The sequence below is a fragment of the Neodiprion fabricii genome, chromosome 5, assembly GCF_021155785.1.
Source record: "Neodiprion fabricii isolate iyNeoFabr1 chromosome 5, iyNeoFabr1.1, whole genome shotgun sequence".
Classification (NCBI taxonomy): Eukaryota; Metazoa; Arthropoda; class Insecta; order Hymenoptera; family Diprionidae; genus Neodiprion; species Neodiprion fabricii.
In genome coordinates, this window is record NC_060243.1 from 4547053 (window position 1) to 4569969 (window position 22917).

Below are 22917 nucleotides of genomic sequence, written 5' to 3' on the forward strand. Positions count from 1 at the left end.
TGTATAATGGAGGCACGTGAAGTGGGCAGATATATACACATGCATATACATATATGTGTATATATACACATATATATATGTATTTATACAACAACGTACGCATATAGCCGTAGGAACGAATGTCGGGCCACTTTGCTCCTTGCTGAATTGAAAATAATAATAATAATTTGAGGAAAAGTTTATTAATTCGTCGGGCGAATATATGCGAATAATATTCAGGCATGTGTCGCATACATGACGTATAATATATTCGCAAATTGTATTTGGATATTCGGTGAATTCGGTGTGTCGGGAACAGCTGCTTTGTCACACCTCTCGGCCACCCCGAATCTAATTTCCATACACGAACGGTTTCGGTATTGAGAGGAGAAGAGAATAAAAAATTCAAACTACGTCACTTGCATAGGTGTGTAATATGCAATTCGATCTTCGTGGGTGAAACAAAATGAAAATATCGGTGATTTACTTATTTATTTATTTTTTTTTTGCTTCGTTTTCGGTTTTCAATGAAACTTTATCGTCGATAAACGGTTAGAATTATTACACAGCTCAACAGAAAGAAAGGAATTTTTTTGTCGCTCGGATTTTTCGGAACTAAAAATTTCTCTCGGTTTTTTTTTTTTTTTCTTTACGTTATTGTAGTATTACAAGTAGGGGGGAGGGGGGGGGGGGTTGGTTTCTGATATAACGATGATTTTATTTGTAAATCCTACGCTCTCAAATATCAAAATTCAGGGAAAAAATCCTGGGCAACAAGACATTTTTTTTCTTTTTCTGGTCAAGCTGTGTAGTATTTTTTTTTTGATAAACTTTGTATATTAAAAAAAAAAAAAAAAAGTCACGCACGAAGATTTCGATGAAACAAATAAATCAGAGCCAATTTCGAGGAACTACGCTTACTCCTCGGTTACCATTGACATCAAATCTTACCAAGACCACTCGGATATCAAGGGCAACAAAACGACCGTTGACCAGTGTTACATAATTTTACTTACACGCTCTATCTCGACATACATTACACGTCTATCTATGTATAGCGTATAAATATAACGAATGCATCGTTTTATATGCATTATAAATACACTCGAGGGCCGAGCCGACGTTTCCGGTCGTCTTTTTCGGTCTGTCGAACCCCGTGCGTTTGAAAATTTTCGAACTCACGAGCCGAAGTGTCGTCGATGCGTTTGTAATACGAATACGTTAAACGCGTTCCACCAGCACCGATTGCCGGGTGTAATAATCCGGTTTTTTATCGGACGTTTCTTACCTTTTCACGTCCATATTGACACGTGTCGGTTGATACCGTGTTAGTATTTTCCGCGAAAGTAACGTTATCGTAACGATTCGTATGATGAGCAAAAATCGTTGGTTCGCGATTTTGGAATCGTCTGAGATTCGGTGGAACGTAAACAAAAAGGAAATACGCTCGTATTTCGAAATCTTAGCTCCTTAAAAATCGTCGTAAAATTGAGGGAATACTTTGTTACGATAACGTTACTTAACTTCAGCCTCGCAGAGTCGGTGCCTTTGGAAGTCCCTCGCTCTGTGATACGTAGAATACAGCGCCTTCTGCTAATTCCGTCCAATCAACCATAAACAACGATCTTAATTATCCGACTTGCAAACGCCGGCCTTTGACGCGATAATCCCGAGTCAAGGCAATGCGAATATCGCTCGTAATACGAGGTTTTTCAACTGCGAATCTCACTCGGCTGGCGATGTGTAAAATTAAAACGCGTTCGCTAACGATAAGCATCGAGAAAAAGAAAAAAAGAAAAATTTCTATTCCTGATCCACAATCGAACTTATCGTGCAGAAAATCCACTTTCTGTCGCTGTAATTTTGTACGTTTTTCTCGACTCACGATAACTATGACGAGTAACATTTCTTTTTCTCATTTTATACCACAGTGTTTCAGACATTACTCTTCGTATCTGTTTCAACAATTGCACTGCGCGAAAATATATCATGACGATTTTTCTCTTCCATTAAACAAGGCTGGATAACAAAAACCATAGTTTATCTTTCGACCAATAACCAGCGGAACTATAAGCCGATTTCTACCGTAGAATCCTACGAGAAGTTAAAAAAACGGATGAATTTAACGCCAATTACCGTACGCGTAAAATTGGCTATTAACAATTACATCGGAAATTTTAATCAAACGAGATTAATTGTCAGTAGAAACTTGTACCATCCTGCAGTTTGTTCCGCGTCGTTTCTCGCGCGGATATTATAGATTGGTGAAAATCTAACGTTAAATACAGCAGGTACATGCATATTCATGCGTAAGATATCCGCCGGCCAAAACCCTAGTGGTAAAGTTTGTTCCGCGGAGTTTATTCTACATTTTGCACGAACGTGATTAAGCCCAGGAAAGATAAAGTCCAAGTGATTATAACTTTGCTGCCGTTGGCTTAACCTCATCCATCCATCCATCCATCCATCCATCTAGTTGGCTAGATACACGTACGAGTAGACGGGGATCCAACGCAAAGCTTCCTTCCAGTTAATCTGGATCACTCGACGATTAGTTGTAGCAAACTTTTAGCAATTTCCACGCGTTTTCGTTCCAAACCCAAGTTACGAACGAAAACAAGATGAGGGTCGGTTATCCCGGGGCTTTCACGAAGCGTGACAAAGATTTGACATTCAAGAGTCTGACGAGGAAACGTCGCCGTCGGACGTGAACGAGATACGGGAACAGTTCTTGAAGAACCTGACCGACTTGAGGACTCTCATTTATGCTTCCATGCCGGAACACAGGGTCTAAATATTCATCGGGAGTGTCTGGAGGTCGGATGAACCCGATTCCATTTCGTCAATCATGCGGGGAATCGGGGATGCGAGTCGGTACCAAGCCTCACACTTTCCACCTACCTCAACCTTTTTCAATTCCTGACCACCGATATTATCTTCCAATTTATACGACCAGGGATAGGCGTTGTGCGTTATTCTATTATAGTCATTCTCTCCTCGCGCAGCAGGCATGAGACAAAAAGGTGCGGCACGCCAGAAACGCCACACCTTTTTCGGTACGTTGGTAGACCATGTTTTCGACCATCGTTCGCGTGCGACTAGTCACTCACTTTTCGGCAACCGAGGCTTCGGAGTTCCTTCACCAGAATGAAGTTAGTTACGTAACGAAACGTTGATACTAAAATCATTTTAGTCAAGGAAGTTTAATTTCCAAAATCTAAATGTTTTTAGTCCCGATAACCGCTCCAGTCCTCAACTATTTTCATTAGGAAGAAAGATAACGAAAAACCGTCAGTCTCTTCATTTTCTAAGGATACACGTTTACTGCATATCTCGACGATTCTCCGAATGGAGAGAAGCAACGATGTGACAAAAGTTTTCCAAGTGTTTTCTTTCTACATTTACTTACATCATCTCGACGAATATGTTTCCCAAAAATTGACTAACAAATGCCGAGAAACGAAGCTTATTCGCTTTAAGGCAAATGAGAAAAATCCAATTTTCGAGATAAGCCTGCGGCAGGATATTTACATTGTACCTACACATGATATTGAAAATTTGGACGTCCCGATGTTCCGCATATGTTGTACTATCCGTCGACTCGAAAGTCTGTTGTACAAGCTACGCGTATCCGTATCTTATTTCCGAGCTGGGTAGAAAGAGAAACGTTATACGAGAAAAATCTGCGGTTGTAAGTTTGTCGTGAACGGTTTAGTACGCATGAGAGTCGATCGTAGCCGAAGCTTGCGGCGGCATAAACGTTGAGGGTCGAGAACTGACTCTGATCCGAGGAAGCGATAGGAACGATCCGGAAATGATGGGCATGGAAAGAGACGAAGAGAGAAAGAGGGAAGAAGAGGAGACGTACTCTGTATGGATTACGTGAAAATAAGACGGTTGGCGGAAGATTCGAGTGCCGGAATCCAAAAATCTCGCCGGATCTTCTCTTCTTCTCAGTTCGTATTTTTTTTCAATGCATAATGCATGCTTCTATTTCGCGTTTTCTTTGAAACCGTCTCAAAGTTCACAACGCGTTAGAAGCTGTAATCAGCATTCATCTTGTGTCGAAAAATAGAAAAAACAACATCAATGCAAATTTGTACCGGATCTGGTAAACAAATCTACGAAATCTTCATATTTCACAACATTCTTTTGGTATACGTATACACACACATTTGAATAGTCTGAGATAAATCTTGGCGACATTCTCGTGTTCGGGGATATCCCCCTCCTTCGACCCTCCGCCAAGACGCTCATATTTCTCTTGCAGCGACCATTTTTCCTTAGAGTCGACCCGCAGGTCATAGTCAGGGTCGACAATGAAACCGAGGCGAAATGTCGGTGGAAAGATTAGTCAAGAACAATGAGAGCTGAGAAGCGTAACGCGGTAAAAAAAAAAAAAAAAATGGGAGAGAGAAGTAGACGAAGACCCAGACGAAGACGAGGAATAAGTAACGAAGCAAAAAATTCTAGGAACGAACACATTTTACTCAGGCTGGTTTAGAATTGCCAACGCCATCGGTTTGCACCTTGGCTATACGAGAACGGCGCATTGGTGGAATCTAGATGTAGGACAAGGTTGTGCGGACGGAATATCCAAGCATCTCCGATGCACTTTTCTCCGTGCGAAGAGTGGAAATTTAGAGTGCTTTGGATCCCGAGTCTGGCACGTAGAGATCATGAGATCATATTTTTTCATTGGTTATGTTATACTGGTGTACCTTGGTACCGATGTGTGGCTGAAAAGGAGGGTGCGGAGGGACGGAAAAAGTCTGTTCCGATTGCCTTCCACTCACTCGATCAATGGTCTCTCTATTACGGATGAAGAGAGCTGGATCACCGCGTCGTGTGATTGAGCCAACGGAAATACGAGAAACTTGAAGATCGCGGACAGTTGGTCGGCTGATCCATAGTGCCAAGTGATGCTGAAACGGCGCAACGTTTGGTGCTGCTTCTATTGCAAGTTGCACGTTGCCGGCTATTTCCGGGACTCGGATTCCAGCGCTAACAATAACTTCAGACACGGACGTCGCCGAGATCCCTCGAAATAACGGAAGTCGTCGAGCTACTGCCGCTGCTGCTGGTTGCTGCTCAAGCCACGAGAGAGGGAAAGCGAAAACGAAGCCGGGGAATATTTATTATTCCAACATCGAGAAAACGAACGACTGGTTAATTGCCGGGGGACCGAAAACCATTAGAAGAGAGGAAGAATAAGAGGAGTAAGAAGAAAGAGAGTCGCGGGGAACAGTGAGAGAAAGAAAAGAAACAATTCCTCCGAAATTAGGCTAGGCCGAAGGGAATCACGCAGCAGCCGCGCCGTTACCCCAGTTTTTTTTCTTCTCCTCCCCCCTGCCTTTGCGTTACAGCCTTACCTCGAAATTCAAGCAGACGACGCGGATCGCGACCCGGAAACCACGACCACAATGAAACTTGCGGAACTCGCGTCCAAGTTCCCACTTGTGTTTTAACTTTAAAGTCAGACGTGGTGAACCCAGCGCTCACTTTGCGACCGCTGGGTCACCCGTTCCTCAGCACGAGGTGCGGCCACCACCGACTTCCGGTCTCTGGGCACCGGCGCCGGTCTGACTCGTTTCTAGAATATTAATAATTCGTTCCTCATTGTTCTCACTTGCGCAGGTCATCTTTGTTCCCTAAGCAAATATTTAGTTCTTGGAATTACACAACGGCGGATATATTATACATGCGGTTGACGGAGCGACGAGACGCTTCAAGATTAACGAGGTGTGAAGACATTTTTGGAAAACTTGTCGAAAAACTGTCTCATAAACCAGATACGGGCTTGTACTGAAGAGCTTTATCGATGCAACTGATCAGGAAGGAACCGTAAAAGGTGCAACGACGTTTACCGATCGTTCTTTTGGAATTCCGTCAAAAGCACTTTTAGCAAAAGTTTGGTCTGGATTTGTATGGATCGTGGTGTAGTGTCACTCCAACGGTATTTCATACCGGATATACGAATAGACCGTAAGAGTTGTTCCGCAGTGATTCACAGTGGTAAATTTCAGCACCGCATTCGTTCGAATCCAACTAGATTGGCAAGTCTGCACGATCGTGTTTCTCGTTTAATTCGGCCAGTCCAGATCGAAGAAGAGAGAAAGAGACAGACTGTTTGGCGCAATTCGTCTAATCGCGAATCGAATACGAATGAATTGGACAAAGGGCGATAACTGCAATGCTGAACACAGACTGGTAACTGTTCTGCAAACGATTAACCTCCATACCGTCCGTTAATCCGTTGCCCATAAAGTTGCGTAACTGCGTATTAAAGTGACGTCAGATCGGGGCGTTATTCGCAACGTTACATTTACCGTACCCATAGCGAAGAGCATCTCTTCACATTTTCTTATTGTTTTCTGCAGCACTTGATGGTTGTTGTAACCGATGGAAATTGGCGGGGGAGTTTCCGTTTGAAGATCTGATAGTATTTGGTTACCAAAGAGCCGGCGTTATTGTTCATTGATGTTCATGATAGGTAACGAGGATGGATAAATGGATGGATGGAAGCGTTGGATGAGTGATCGGAGATTCTCGATTGAAGGTTGATTGAAGATCGCGTCGGTCACCGGACGACAAAGGAAACTCGGGTCGTCAGTCAAGTGATTCAAATACCGGGATATCGAATTGGTTTCATTAAACCTCTCCTTCTATCCTCGTGTTCATCCTTGATGCAAAGCGACCTTATTGCAGATCCCACTATTCGTTAACTTTGCAACAAAGAACGCCAGCTTGTTCTCACGATTAAGAGATTCTTTCATCCCATTTTCCAAGACCGCGAACAACGATCTTCCGGACTATGTATCTATTTCTCCATTGGATTCCTTACAGAAAGAATGCGGCGTTCACTTCTATATACTATAACTTTGTGTCGGTCTAACATCAATCGGCTGATGTCATTGTAACGTTGCCTGATGTCAATCTAATCGAATCGAGCATAAAGGTTGTTTCATAGTGGTCCACAACCGCCAATCTTGATCAAAATTTCGACATGCGAGGTGTGTCAGAAAAATTAAGAAAACTTTTGTTCATTGGAAAGAATTTTATTCATTTATCAACAAAAATGTTATCCCCTTCAAAATAGTCCCCGTTAGATATTGTACATTTATGCCAGTTGGAACTAGTTATTCAAGATAGTTTTTACCTATCTCAGCGATGCGTTTTTAACCTAATCTATGCTTTAAGGTTCTCTTTATTTTTGGGAACAGAAAATAGAAAAAAAAAGTAACACAAAGCCATGACTGGCGAATACGAAGTCGCTGGGGCATCGTTACAGTGTTGTTTTCGATAAAAAAAAAAAAGTAAAAAATCACGAACAAGAAATGAAATTCTTATAGAAAAATTTAGCGCAAATTCTAGGATCCATTTTCAAAATCGCCGATTGTACCAAAACGCATGTAACCTTTTTGACAGCTGACAATAGACTAGATTTCCAGTTTGTATAACACGGTGCAGTAAATTTTCAGACAATTTTACCAACACAATGAAAAAATCGCGCGAATTCGATCGAATGCAATAAGAAAAATTACAAAATCCCCGTTATTTATACATTTTTTTTTTTTTTTTATAAAACAGCTCGAACATCTCATCGTTGGCTCGTGATCGCGATGTTGGATTTTGTCACGTAGTATCCTCGTATCTTGGAAACGAAGGTGAACCACGTGTAGTTTGTTCTACAATATCTACCTCGATAAGATTTTGTCGATCTTTCATTTTTTCTCTTCTAATCTGCAACAGCAGCTCGTCCCTCGACCCCTGCTGCAACTAGTCAGCTCTCTCTTAACGCGTGCTTCATCAAACGCGTTTGCCACGCGTTTCGTCGTCTCCATAGTGCGCAACGATTTCGAGGAATCATCGTGTTATGAGACATAACTGAGAACAAAGGCCGGGACTCCCTCTCTCGGCTAATCCAATCTCGTCCTCGTCCCGGCTTATGATAGACAAACAAAGTGAGGGAGAACGGAGAGAAAGAGAGAAAATGAGAAAGGTCTATGCTAGAAGGTTGATCCACGTACGGGGGAATGTCAACAACCCTGTCCGGATTTCGTTCTGATAAAATTTCTCTCGGACGAGTTCAGAATTATTCACGAAATTCGGGACTCGCGTCTTCTTCTTCAGTGATGAGATTCCATCCAGTATTGACCGTCGACCCTCGATCAGTTCGATATCTAGAAGTGACTACAGTTCAAATTCAATTCCATTCCAGCCCAACGACGTAGATTGGGAAAATTTCTCCAATCATTTTTGGAAAGGTGAAGAAGTCTGTTCCAGGCTTGTTCCTCCCATAATTTAACCCACGATTTTCCGACGGGGCAGCTGCAGAGTTTTGTGATTCAATCATCGTGGAACCAGACGGATTAGTTGCAACCTTTGCTGTTCCGGTAATTAACATCATTCGTAACACCGTCGTGAATATTCTCTAGGCATGTACAAGTATTTCGACAATGGTTCGTTTGTGACTAGAGTCTGGTCTCCGTAACGAAGATGGATCCGACTCGTCTCCCCTGGCAAGACTTAGTTGGGCATGGGGTTAATTCAAGGGGTTAACTTAAACTGCGACCCCGCGTCCCTGGCCATGCCACGGAGTCTAATATCAGTCGGGGTGACGTTTCTGGGTGAAATACAGAGGCTTGTCAACGTGGACCAAGTTCTGCGAAACTTCAATCTCACCCCGCGTGAAAGCCGGGAAGGCGAGAAGATGAGGGGGCGACGAGGAATCGCCGGATGAGAGAGAACGGCGGAAAGCCTTCGGCTCCGAACTCTAATATCTACGAATTCAACCGTTCGTGCCGTATCGCTTATCCGTCAACAACGTTTCGCCCCGAACAAAGATGTGTCACAGAGTTTGCTTTCCTCCGGTCGAGCCGTTTTCCTCATTCCATTTCATCCTTGTTTAGAAACCGTGCAAACAAAGCTGTAACAACCAAGGGTTCGAGGGAAAAGTAAGCGTCGAGGCGATTCTTTTGCCCACATTCTTTTCCACCTAGATTCCTGGTTCCTTTTACTTCAACGCCTCTTGCTTCGCAGTTCTCCTCCTTGAATATTGCAACTCGCGAAACAACTTTCTCATTTTTACTCACGTCTTTATTTATACTCGCCTTATGCTCGCCAACGTCCGTTGCTCCCTCATGGCGAAATCGGTGACCGTTCTCTTCGTGTCTTGCTTACCTTCTTCTCTCTTGGATCTTGGATTGAGGAAAAAGAAGAGAAAAGAAAACTAGAAGAATGAAGAAAAAGAAGAAACCACGATTTCTCCTCACCGTTTACGGCGTACTCGCAACGATACCGGGAATTATTATTCTTCTTACCGGCAAGCTCGTGCCTTCGGGCATCACACAATCCAACCACCACATACACACCATACTGGAGTCATTACGCGCCTTACCCGGCTCCACGCACCCTGGAATCTCTCGTTTTTGCGTCATATCCACCTTGTCGCGAAATCCGACAGCTGGCGATCGCGTTACAGCCGCAATCACTTTTACCTTGATCCCGATTTGACACGCGGCGGGGTTGGTTTTTTTTTCTTCTTCTTCATCCCAATCCAACCGTTCCACCGGCCGGTCCAATCCATGGTAACGTTCCTTTTCCGCAAACGGGTTTGGCAATCGGCATTGGTCGATATATTCAGGTTTGCGCGGTCAATCGGATGATCGGAAACTTTGACCATGTTCGAACTTTCATCGTTAAGAGTTTCTCCGTTCCAAATTTCGAAACGAGATACCTTTTCTGCTGACATACACGTAACGCAACGCGTGCAGGATTCGTGGTACCGGAAACTGTGCCCAATGGTTATGGAAGTCCTTGAGCTTCTGGAAATCTCCTTGAATCGTTTGGTTCTAACTGACAACAACTTTGTTCGTCTTACACCTCATCGTTTATCGAGTATCAAGAGGGCGACAGCCCCGTGTGGAAGTTATTTTTGGCGGGTCTCATGCCTCGCCCGTACCTACATAGTCTGCAGTTGTTCGAAGAGTATTACACCATGCCGCACGTTACAGGCACGTTGGTAGGTATTAGGATCATGCGCAGCCTGCACTGCAGACCGAAGCGGAGATGAAACAGCTGTCGCCTTCGCAGCGTCAAATCCAGCGGAATCGTTTCTCATCGTCGTGAAAAATCATCCCCTCTGTACGGGATGAGGAAAAAGTATGAAGACCCCTGCAAATCTCCGTGGGATTCGGTGATAAGAAACAAACAAAAAAAAAAAAATATTGGTTGAATCTTATCGTTAGATCAGTTTTAACAATGGATTCAATGGTAACCCTTGATTTGACCTTGTACGTAATATTCATTGTACCATTTTCAGATTAACTTTTGAGTTTTCAAACGAGTACCATCATTTTTCATGTCAGAATCTCTATACCTACCAATTCAATCTTGGTAGTTTTCTATCTTGTTTTTTGTTTTCGACGAATCGTTTTTATACTTTTTTCTCACCACGTTTAAGAAAACTTTTGCAGCAACCGTTCCGTTCGATCGCGTTGACGGTGAGGCCAAATGTCTGGGAGTTGGAAAATTTTCACCATGAAGTGTATGTAAACGCATCTTTTTCGGTATCGTTTCCTCGGGTCTGATCATCTCGACATATCGCAACGTTGGCTTATCTCGTTCGGACTCTCTTTCGGAGCTACTAAGAAGAAGAAGAAGAAGAAGAAGAAGAAGAAGCCTTGGACTCTCACCGCCAGCTCGGCTTCGCCTTACCTTATATAGCTTACGACGTTATCCATGCGGCTGCACTGCGGAGACTTGCCATTGTGGAAACCCTCGTGTGTGTTGCTCCTTTATTACAAGGTTTTCAACTCGTCTCTCTCTCTCTCTCTCTCTCTCTGCGTTTCGAGATAGCCTGCGCTCAAGTGTTTTGTACTATACTACTATTATACTGTCCTTTGTACATTATACGCTTGGATAACTAATACGGAATTTTTTTTCGTACCGTCGAACGCTCGTTTGTTCCAACCCTAGGTATCACATTTAAATACATGTATACAGTAGGGCGGTTCATTTTTCAACTTTATTTTATTTTTAAGGTGGCATTCGAATATTTGGGCGCGATTTGATGTTAATTGGTGAACGATTAATTTGACCGCGATGCAAAAAAAAAAAAATATATATATATATAAGTCTGTAAGGTTTAAACATAAAAATAAAGAAAAAATATTAAAATAATTGGTAGCGATCTATAAATATTTTTCTACCTTTTCCAGGTTTTATGACAGTTTCTTTTCCAGTATTTGTCCTAAATTTTTCGAGTGGTACCTTAAAAGAGAAAAAGAAAAAAAAAAAAAATTGAAATAAGTTAACAAGCGAACCACCCTACTGTACAGGGATTTGGTGATACGAATTGGCATAACGATGACTTCTCGAAGGAAATTACGAGCCGCGAATCAACTTCGTATAAAGTCCTTCGCTCTGTTCCATTCCGAATAAGGGGAACAACGTCTTACTTGTCAAGCAAAGCGACGACACCGGATTCTATAACGCGATTGTTCGATGCTTATGACTGGTTCTCTTTGGTCGCTTTGGATTCCAACTTGGCACCCACGTGGAGAATTGGTTATCGTTTCGAATTCATCTATATTAGCGACTTGACGTTCCTTCATAGAATATAACTCGACTGAGAATTTTTCTTCAATGCTATCGTTTTCACACCATTTTCGCTACCAAGCAAACTCGGTTGTCACACGGCGAGAGCACACGACACGCTTTGTTGAACACCGTCCTTCCTCGGCGAGTAGAAACCAGACATGCGATCAATGGTCCTTCGCATCCTCGTGCAGGAGTCGGGATCCTCCGTTTACCCTTTGTCCAGACAAGGAACCCGAGTTTCGCTTCGCGACTTAAAGATCGAAACCGAAAGTGGACACCGCGGTGTGTCAGTCGAGACTTGTCACGGTAGGAATTCTACGGAGAACTTCGTTTTTAAAAAACTATATCGAAAACACATTCTGGAGGGTTGCCCGCAAAAGACTGGGTCAGCTTTTTGAGAGCTACTTTACACGTCTTGACGCCCCTGGTTCACCTTTGAAAATCCAAAGTGACCTGAATTACGTAGGAGAGTAAATCGAAGATATCCGGAAATGGAAACGGAAATCGGGGATGTCGATGTATTGTGTAAAATCGGTGCAATTTCTGTGAAGAAGAAAACGCGTGTGACAAAAGTGAAAACGGTTTTCGCAATCCTTTATATTCTTCCTTCGTTGTATGGCTGACGGTGAGACATTCTTATTCATTTATACGGGTTCGAGGTTCTTTTATTACTCATGGCTATACACGCGTGTATGATATACGCATATGGTTGGAACAGTTGAGTGGCGTTCGTAAAAAATGAAGCCAGGTGTCGAAGAACGCCGAGCGTCCAGCAGTTAGTTCGGAAAAGCACCACTTGACTATTTTCAACCAGACGAAAGTTGAGCGCTTTTATTTCTATTTTCTTGTTTGGAAAGGTACGTACCTACATGTGTATTATATGTTTATTTGGGTACGCGCACATCCTTCTATCGGATAAGAAGAAAGCATTCGAAGAAAATATAAGCGGATTTAGACTGGCCGTGAGCCAGGCCTCGAACTTCTGCAGGTTTCAAGTTCATTGAGAAAGAAATAGAATAATATTTTATTCGAATTTCGAACTATAAATTCAGATTCGTGTTTAACGGTTTTAAAACCCTCGGATACCGTATTACGTGAAAATTTGTAGATTTTTTTTATTTTGAATCATTGTAATGGATCCATCGTTACAAATTTTGAATGTTTGACCTTGGATTTGTTATCAGCGACCCAAGAAACCTAACAGTACCAATCTTCATTCAAATCCATTCATCCCTTCTTAAGATATCATCGTTTTTATTACATCGTTTCGAGTTTCGTTGTTTAAATAATTGAAAAAGTAGCAAACCGATCAAAGCCAAAATTTAATCAGTTCTAAGTTTGGAAAAGCCACGTCGATCGAGACGAAAATCGTTGAAATCTGGTAACTCGCACCGTTTTTTCCTCCCTCTTAAAAAATTTTCACTATCACGTTAACGTAAGGTTTAAAAAAAAAGTTCTTATCATACATTGTAAATTTGGGTTACAAGAAAATAAACGCGTTCTCCGATAGTAAAGCAAATGCAGTGAAACTGCACAGAAAATACGTGACAATACCGTATATTCAAGAAATATGGTTGCTCTCAAGTCAACGTTTGGAAAAAGACTGTTTCGACAATAATACTTGTGTTTCTAACATTTCCTTGTACCCTTCGTTACAATATTTTCTTTTCATTCGTCGATTATATTTTCTACCTCACACGTACCTGCGGCGTAACTTTTGAATAAAAATTCCAAATTTGAGTACAACTTTTTTCGCAAAAACAGAAGCTCTTCATTCGTAGATTTTAGAGTATCAATGCTGTACATGTATGATATACTTTGTAAACGGCGTCTAGATTTATGCACAGATTATGCGACTGAGCAATACATATATAGCAGAGTGTGATTGAGAGGCGTGCGCGAAAAGTACGCGAGCGTGTCAAATTGGCAAACAATCTGCGGTTAAACCGCGCACGTGCCAATGAGTAGATTATAATTATAAAGCGTACGGGAGTCGAGCGTTATTTGGCTGGTCTGCAATTGGCGAGGAAAATATGTATACATACACACACACATATATATATATATATATATATGGGGCATTCCATGACGGCTCTATCAAAATTCTACGTCGATATCTCAGATAAGCTTTACGATTTTTTTGTATGAATGTACATGACGAAAAATCCAATTGCAATTTTTTTGAAGAATTTTTCGACCCAGAGTATCTGAAGTATCGTTGATAAAACTTGAAAAAAAAAACACCAAATCGAAATGGGGCGGGTGAGATATAATTTTTGGTAAATCGTAAATGGGGTTGGGTGTTTTCGGATTCACGCCGCAGGGGATTTGCGAATCGCGTCCGTGGTTCATATTTTTTCCATTATGTTACACCGTTCACCTTATGGTACGTTAATATTTTTTTTCTTTCACCCTCATAATTCTACTCCTCTCGGCCAACGGGGACAGATATTGTGTAATATGCGGATGTCGAGAGTCGCGGGGTAAATCGCCCTCTATTATACAAATCCCCAGGGCTTTGATCCAGGTGTGTGTGTATATATATATATATATATATATATACGTATCGCGAAACGACGAAACGCACAAGAAGAAAAAGAAACGAAATCAATCCTGAATTGACCTGCAATCGTCGAGTGAGCGTGAAAATATTATCAAGATAGGTGAAATGTTTCCCACTTTTTCTTCCTCGAAATATTTTTCGGGGTGTCAAAGGCTGAATTATTAACTTCCCGTTTCCCTTCAAGGAAAAGTTACTGTAATCAACTGGAAAATGAAAAGTTGAGTTGAACGAGTTACCGGATTTCAATGATTTTAATCTTGATCGACGCGGCTATTTACAAACTTAAAACTAATTGGATTTTGGCTTTGATCGGTTCGGTACTTTTTCAATTATTTAAACAACGAAATTCCAAACGATGTAATAAAAATAACGAGATCTTAAGAGGGGATGAATGGATTTCAATGAAAATTGGTACCGTGAGGTTTTTTTTTTTAAATTTGGCGTATTCGATAAGCTAAAAAAAGAAAGAAAGTACAAACCTTTGGATTTTGATGAATATTGGTAATCGTCGGTTTTTTGGGGTGGCTGATCCCGAGTCGGAATTCAATTTGCAAAATAAAAAATCTAAAAATATTCCGAGTTTGGCAGAAACTCACAGGCGGATGTTTTTTGGATTATTGACAATGAATCCAAAGTCAGACTTTCAAAATTTCTAATGATGGATCCGTTACAGTGATTCAAAATGAAAAAAAAAATCTTCATATTTTCATGTAATACGGTATCCGAAGGTTTTAAAATCCTTAATCACGAGTCTGAATTTGCATTTCGAAATTCGAATTGTATATTATCCTTTCCTTTCTCTATAAACTTGGAACCTGCGGCGTGAGAACGAGAAATTCGAGGGCTGGTTCGTGATCGGTCTTGTTTTTTCGTAAATTGAAGCCGTCCAAGTTTCGCCGAAATCTCTCTCTCCCTCTCTCCCTCTCTCTCCCTCTCTCTCTTTTCACTGTCTCTGCACAGATGAACCCAACGCGAAAGAGACTTTTCAACAGTGGTTCAATTTTCCCCTCACGTTCCGACCTTTACACCTCCATCCATCGAGCTCTCCTCTCTCTCTCTCTCTTCCACCTCCTCCACCTTCTATTCCTCCTTTTCCACCCACGGTGTGATTCGGGGCATAAAGCACGCGGAGGAATCCCATCTCGTGCACACAGGGGTCTATTTTTGACTTGAACAAAAATACGTGCGCGGCAGTCTTGCTTCCCTGCAACTTTTCCTCCCGAGTCTCCGATCAGGCCGCGGCTGCATGACGCGCTTCTTATTCTCCTTCGTTCCTTATTCGATTTCTCATCGCTCGTTCACTCGGATTCTCTCACACACACACACCCCGCGGACACGTGTAACTTAATTCTTTACAGCTTCGCGCCTCTCGACTCGATACACCCATTTTCGCCTTATCGTTATACACTTCACAAGCTTCTCGTCGTTAGACGCTTCGTCTGGGATCATTCGAGCCTGTGATTTTCTATCCCAATCCCCCCCTTTGCGTATATATACATATATATATATATATACCGAGTTACGCCCGAAGCTGAGCGATACACAAATATTTCGGTCGCACAGTTTGATGGAAGAATTAGTCGATCGATAGAATGATAAAAATCTTCTCTACTTAACAGGGTCAAATGTCTATGAAAATGAAAATGAAAATCTCTCCTACTCGAAGAAAAGAAATTTTTCAGAAGCAAATTTCAAATATAAAAAATCTTTAGATCTTATTGATCAGTTGCATAAAATTGTGCTTTACTGATCTCTGTTTTGAGGTCGTATTAAAATTGTATAATAATTCGTTGTCCATACATTTGGTGGATAAATTTCATTCAAAATGACGAATCTCATTTATCTTTTGCGTTTGGTTGGAATTATCTCCGGCTGGGTATCCTGAAACTAATTCCATTACCGACCGCTCTTCTCGCTAAAATTTTCTACACTTGGGAGCCAATTATCGAATAAGAGGGGAATATTTTTTCCCACAGTTCTTTCATTCCGTTGAATAATTCCAATTAACTCATATCGCTTTGTTTTACCCATGTGTTTCAGCAAAGGTATCTCACCCAGTTTGGATACCTACCCGAAACCGATCCGAAGCTTCAAAGCCTCAGAACGGAGTCTCAGCTCATCGAAGCCATAAAGGAACTCCAGGTGAGTCAGAAAATCAAGAATGTTCCTTGTTACGTTTCCGCGAAAATCCGCGTATGGAAATTAAAAGGAGACAGGTGTAGCGTTTCAATTCGCGTCTACAACGGAAATGACGGATCGGCTATTCTTTCGTAAAAGTAATTATTCCGCGTTCTATTCAATCCCCGATGCTTACAGTTTTCATATGGAAAATAGTGCCGCTTCATTCTCCGCAAATGATGTTATTACCGCTGCTGTACGCTTCGTTTTACACTTTTCAATATTTCAACCGGATTGCCTCGACCCCGAGAGAGTTTTGTAACATCGTTTTCACCCGGAGCACGTCTCGTGTTATGTAACGAAGGATTTTTCATGCAAAATCATTTTTCCGCGGACGTGACTCGCGACGATTCTCCTGAATTCCCGTCCGATCCTCTTATTTCTTTTCCTCCTCCTCCTTATTCTGCCCGCTTCTCTTTTAGTTCTCCTCTACCTCTATTCTTCGTTCTCACAAGCTTCACCACCTCCTCCTTTTATTTTATCCACGCCGAGCGAGGCAATCGATGGAAAATTTCTCATTCGAATTCCCGACTACAACCTGTGGAACTCGATCCAGCTTCGCTTCGCTTCGCTTCGCATCTTCTGATTTTCTGGCTTCTCGAGTACTGTTCAAATCGCGTATTATTTGTCCAACGGATATGGTTCAATTTCGAAGTTGAAAACTGGCGAAATCGATCGGTTGGTACATTTTCTGGTGAATTCGGATGCCGGGATCGGTTACTTACGACCGACGCGAGCGGCCATTCGAGTATTAGCTAACTCTGAAACAAGGGTAGGCCATTCATAGAAACGTTACCAAATGTTACCCTATAGCAGTTTAGGCATTCCAGGCAAACGTCGGCTAACGTAGGAAATTCGAAGTGCGTGCTCGAAGCCGACGAGCCGCCCGATTGAGAATGATAAAGAATTTTCCTTAAAAGCAGGTGTTAACAATGCACGATTCGCTAAGTAATAACATCTTAGCAGATATAACGTTTATCGCATGCGTTCAAGAAGAAAGACGATGCGCGATGTATTTAATACTCAACGAATAATTGATCCTCGTTTTACTGAACATCTTGATGTGTATTAGTAATAAACCATAATTAATATTTAATAAAGTAGGAATAAATTGATCAGGATGTGACTATAAATGGCATTTCTGCCGTTACCAGGCATCGAATCGATTTGCCGATAAACTTTTGAAAAAGCGTTAGCTAACGTTGAATAACGGTGGTGGGCAAAACAACCAAACCTTACGAATCGTTAGCACTGGGGGTGGGATGCAATAAGTTGCAAAAAATGCGTTAGCCAATACTTGAATGGCCCCCAAGCGGAAGAAAATCGCAAAAAAAAAAAAAAAAAAAACATTCTTGTGCCCTTTCAGCGTTTCGGAGGAATACCGGTGACGGGAAAAATCGACGAGGCAACGATACGACTGATGAAAGCGAGGCGATGCGCCCTCCCTGATAAACCGGATTCGAGGTTTTCGACAGGGGCGAATTTCAACGGGATTCATCATCGACGACAGAAACGATACGCTATTCACGGCCAGAAGTGGGATCACACCAATCTGACGTGGAGGTCAGTGATTCTCTCATTATTTACTATCATCGAGATGACGAATTTGATATTGCGCCGCGAAAATTTGGATAATAAAGAAATTCGCTTTTGTGTCGTTCGGCAGCGATGGCCGCTAAGCTAAGAATGAACGGAAGAAAAAAAGAAAGAATCGCAAACGATTCGATTGAATCGGTAAAAATTAATCGATTAATCGATTATATCGTTTTTTTTTTTTTTTTTTTGAAACGGTGCATATGAAACGAAAATTTCGTGACTTTCAGTACGCGGTCTTAATAGCGGAAAAGTTTGATAGTTTCGTTCGAAAGATTTTTCAATTTCAGGTAAAAATATTCATCCACCTCTCAACTATCATACAAAATAGGCACTTAGTAAGTAAGACGATGATAATAATTGATACGCTTTAATAACATAAATTCATGTTTTGTTGCGACGTTCGTGGGAGTAGAAAACAAAAAAAAAAAAAACGGTACAAATTACACACATACGTGTATTATATTTGTACAACAGTATGAAGGCTTGGATCGGAAATGCCATTGACATTGTTGGCGCCAGGCCAGTCACCAGTGAGAAACTTGCAGGCGCCGTAGAATCGTGAATAGGATTTTCTTTCTTTCGTTTACAGCGTCACTGGGACATGCGCCAGCATCTCCTTAGCAGGTGGTCATTGTTCTCTGAATCCGAAGGAAATAACAAAACGAGAACAACAAAGATAAAGGAGAAGGAAGAAAAAAAAAAAAAAAAACGGGAGTACAACTTTTTCAAACTCGGAATCTTGTTGAGAATATTTCGCGAACAAAAATACCGGGGATGATTTTCATTTTTAAATCTTTTTTTTTCCTTGTTTTTCCATTTGAAGGGAAAATCAATTTTCGAAACTGAGTATAGTGGTTTGCAATTTAGAAACTGATGTTTCGGGTTACGAAGCCAAATTTCAAGCCTCAATTTTATCATTTCATCTTTCAAGGAATGCTGAAAGATTGTGTGAAAGAAGAAAGTGTGAAAGAAACTATCGATGATAAGATTGCAGGAAATGAGCGATTCAATGCCGGGTTTGGTTCGTTTCGTTTCGTTAGTCGAGTTTAGGAATCAGGTCAGGATGTTTTGTGTATTCGTTTTTTACGTCAGAATAAGAGATAGAGAGAGATCATTTATATTTCTTGACGTGCCGATAGAAAAGTTTACGTTATCAAAAAGTAAAAATATCACTCTTGTTTTTAGCCCCTTCCGATTTATCCTTTTGATTCCACTTCCATGAAAAAAAAAAAAACAGAAACAAAATTTATTTGATAAATTCCCGCTGTAGTTATTTTTGGTTTCATTTCTCTAAGCTCAATAAAACACGCATCATTCACTTGAAAATTTGTATCATTCTTTATGTTACAAGAAAATAATGAAAATACCGCGTGATTCGCTTATATACTCTTTACAGTTTACGAATCGACAAGTTAAGCTCTCGGTAATTTCGAGATCCTTAATTGTTGCTCTGCTGATTAAATCGACGAAAATTTATAAAATTCTGCATTGCCAAGCCGAGCATGAACCGCACGTGGTAAAGTAGAATCCTACATACCCCTTCGTGAGTCGCGTCACGATCGAGACTCGGTTGGTAAGTAACGTCATTCGGTAATACAGGCATCTTGTATTCGGTCGATAATCGTTGTCAGCACTAGAAGCGGTTAAATTATTTTAATTAGAGGAATGTTATTTCTCACTTGAAGATGTACAGTCAGAGAGAAACGAAATTAATTTTTCTATACCAACTCCGGCTTTGTAGAAAAGCCGGATATTCGGTGTTAAAAAAAAAGGAGGAATAAAAAAAGAAGAAAAAAAATTTCGATCCATAGCCATCCAGATGATTGATCGTCCTACGCAAGTATACCCCGATCGCTCAGATCCGCGGACAAACAATAAATAATCCACAAGTCTTGTCCATTATTCGTTCATTTAAAAAAAGAAAAAAAGTAGAAGTATATGCATATATACATATTTAATTTTTTTTTTACATCGTTTTTTCTTCTTTTTTATTTTCCTTTCCGGATCGTTTGACACGACAATAAATCCATTTTTCATATTGCCTCGGCACTCTTAAATCGGCTCTCACGTACCTCATACTCGAAATTCGTTTATTCACCTATCGATCGAATTTTATTACATTCAGTCAGGACAACAATAACTCGCCCCGAGGTGGAATTAACACGACGATGAAACGCGTCTTATAAATTTGTATAAATCGTCTATTTCTTCCTTCACCCGCATTGTCTTTCTTCCGTTGATTTCGGCCCCCCTTGGTTCATATACATATTTCATACATCTCGGAGATACATAATCGTGATCCTCATTGTCGTAAAACACGGCGAGATAAGGCATCTGCTGAATTTCGCTTCGGGTGTATTCAAGACTCGCGCAAATTTGGGATCGTCAATATCGTTCTTCAATTATACGCGGGAAGATAAATTTGAACGACCTTTTATCAGTTATTGATAATAATAATCGCGACGGAGTTTCTGGGACTCTGTGTTTTTTTCTTTCATTCTTATTTTTCCTTGTTTTTTCCATCGGGAACCGGGGAATAATACACGCTTCTGTATTACTCCCATCCATCCGGCGGCGAACCCTGAGTGTGTGTTATTTTTTCCATTCCGATTGTAACTTTCCTGCCCTTGATTCTTTCTTTCCTGCCTCCTTCTCCCGTTTCACCTCTCCCGTTGTTCATTTTTGCTCCTTCTATTTTATTTCTTTCTCTTAGTTTTATTTCCTCTGATTATTTGTCCCGTCGGGCGGCAGTAATTCGCCCTCCACGCCTCGTCGCCCTCAAGCTTCGATCTCTGCCTTTTACTTTCTCCTCCCTTCCTTCCCGCCTTCCTTCCTTCCTTCCTGCCTTCCTTCCTGTCGTCTTCTTCGCGTCACTTCATATCAGCCAGCCCGAGTCACTTGAATTATTAACAAATAATTATACGAGGAGAATTTCGAAGTGTTCGACAAGGGGAAAAAGTTTTTAAAAGAAGTAAATTTCGATTCACAATCGGTCAGAGAGTGAGGAAATTTTTCAACAATTTAAATTCAAAAACAGTCAAAGTTTCTTCTTTTCTAAAAAATGAAAGAGAAGATTAATTTCTCTGCCTTGATAATTTATTCGTTAAGCACAGATAGAAATATAATTGTAATCCCGTTCGGTGTGCGCGTAACGTTACGTATCCTCATTAAAACGAGAGTGCCAATTTCCTCATTCCGTAATTCCGTTTCTTCTCTGCGATAATTCAACTCGGGTGTATAATATACCGTAGGTATAAAAATTCAGACTCTCGTTTCCATCCCCCTTTCCTTTTTCACCTTTACAACACATAGAATACACGCACAACGCTACAGCCTTTATTTCCGCCTCGGTTAATTCTTTCCGCGTACATACACCGCAGGGTTTCGTGTTGCGTGTATAATAACGCGTTTTACGTTGCATCCTTGAATACCTTAAGGACTTAATAACGGGTAAAATACTGCGCGACGAGCACGAATGAGCATTCATTATAATTATCGTTGCATGATAATTCGGAGGCAGGGTTGAAGTTCTGAATTTGAAAAGTTCCGAAATCGCCTAACTTCAAATTATATTTCGTGGCGAAACTTGAAGTAAAGAAATCAAACTTTGCAGAAACGACAAAGTCTCGAACGGTCGAAATGTAAGATTCCGAAAATTCAGGTGTTACGATACGGAAGAGTTACGAAAAGTTACCGAGTAAATTCAAAACAGAGAAAGATCAAAGCTGTGAAATTTCTCGAAGCCAGAAATTCACAGACCTCAAAATCTTCGATCATTCGGAATTTCGATTCTTCAGATGTTCAAATTTTCTCATTTCCGCGCTTTCGGAACTTCGCACTGTCTGAACTTTGAGCCGTTTGTTTCTTCAAATTTTCATATCCTTTTGCATCAAGTTTCGCCACGAATAAATTCGAAATTTTTGCGTTATCCGAGCTTTTGAAAATCGGAATTCCAACACCGCCCCATAATTTGCCCGCAGCAAAACTGTTTGTGGAAAACTTCAGGGGTGCCGGCATCCGCTTCAGCCGGCAATTGATTCCTGGTTAAGTTACCGGAATCTTCTTCAGGACGGCGATGAGGGCGGGAGAGGAAGAAAGTAATTCGTTCTGCGGTGAATGTTTCGTCGGTATGTTCCTTACGCGTCTGTATACCGCAACGCGTCAATCGGTGATCGCGGGATCGGGAATCATTTCCGCCCCTATTTCACCTCCGGTTTTACCGTAATTTCCACAACCCCAACCCTCGATCGCACTCCTTGTACGCACTTCGACGCCATTTCAACGTAACTTTATTGAATTACCCCATCGCGAAACGGGGGGGGGGGGGGGAGGGGGGAGACTTCGTCTCGTTCTTGATGCAATATTTGCCGCAAATACTATTTAAATCCTCCCCCACCTCTTCCTCCCTCAGCTCAGACTAGACGGCTGTTCAACCTTTCGATCCTGAATGTATGTTCGCACATTTAAATATCCCCGAATTTCAGGACGATAAAGCGTTTATCAGGAATTATTCATTCGATGCGTACATACGTATTACTTCTCTCTGACGTGGTCTTTGGTCTACGGAATTTTACTTGTTGGAACTAATCCCACAGATCGGAAGAGGCCAATGAGTAACTTTTTAACCAAGCTGTTTGAAATTTTTATGGATATCAACTTTTACTGGGTATACTATCTCGGTATGTATGGAATGTTTGCAACGTTATATAATTTGTCTGGGAATTTTCTGCACGAATTGCTGCTTTTTTCCTTGCTACGAATTATGAAATTTTTAACCCATATATAATATATATATATATTGTGTGTGTGTGTGTAAAAACTGTTCAGCATATTACAATGGCTCAAAAATTTCAGGCATAACTTATTCAAGTACATGTTGTTGGTATATATGTATACTCTGAAAAATTTCATTTGTTACAGCAACTAGAAAAGTTCAGTGAAACCGGTATCGTTGAAAAAATTGTTTGAATATTGTTGGTGTTGCTAAAAACGTGGTA

At 41.2% G+C, this 22917-nt stretch overlaps 1 protein-coding gene across 1 annotated transcript in view; it reads left to right on the forward strand.

Annotated features, from left to right (window-relative positions):
* The window catches only part of LOC124182168 (matrix metalloproteinase-2-like), a 153876-nt gene that overhangs the window by 32001 nt on the left and 98958 nt on the right, over positions 1 to 22917 (forward strand). The window contains exons 2-3 of the mRNA XM_046569089.1: positions 16187 to 16288; positions 17691 to 17887. Coding sequence (XP_046425045.1) covers positions 16187 to 16288; positions 17691 to 17887 — 299 coding nt within the window. The remainder of the gene's footprint in view (positions 1 to 16186; positions 16289 to 17690; positions 17888 to 22917) is intronic.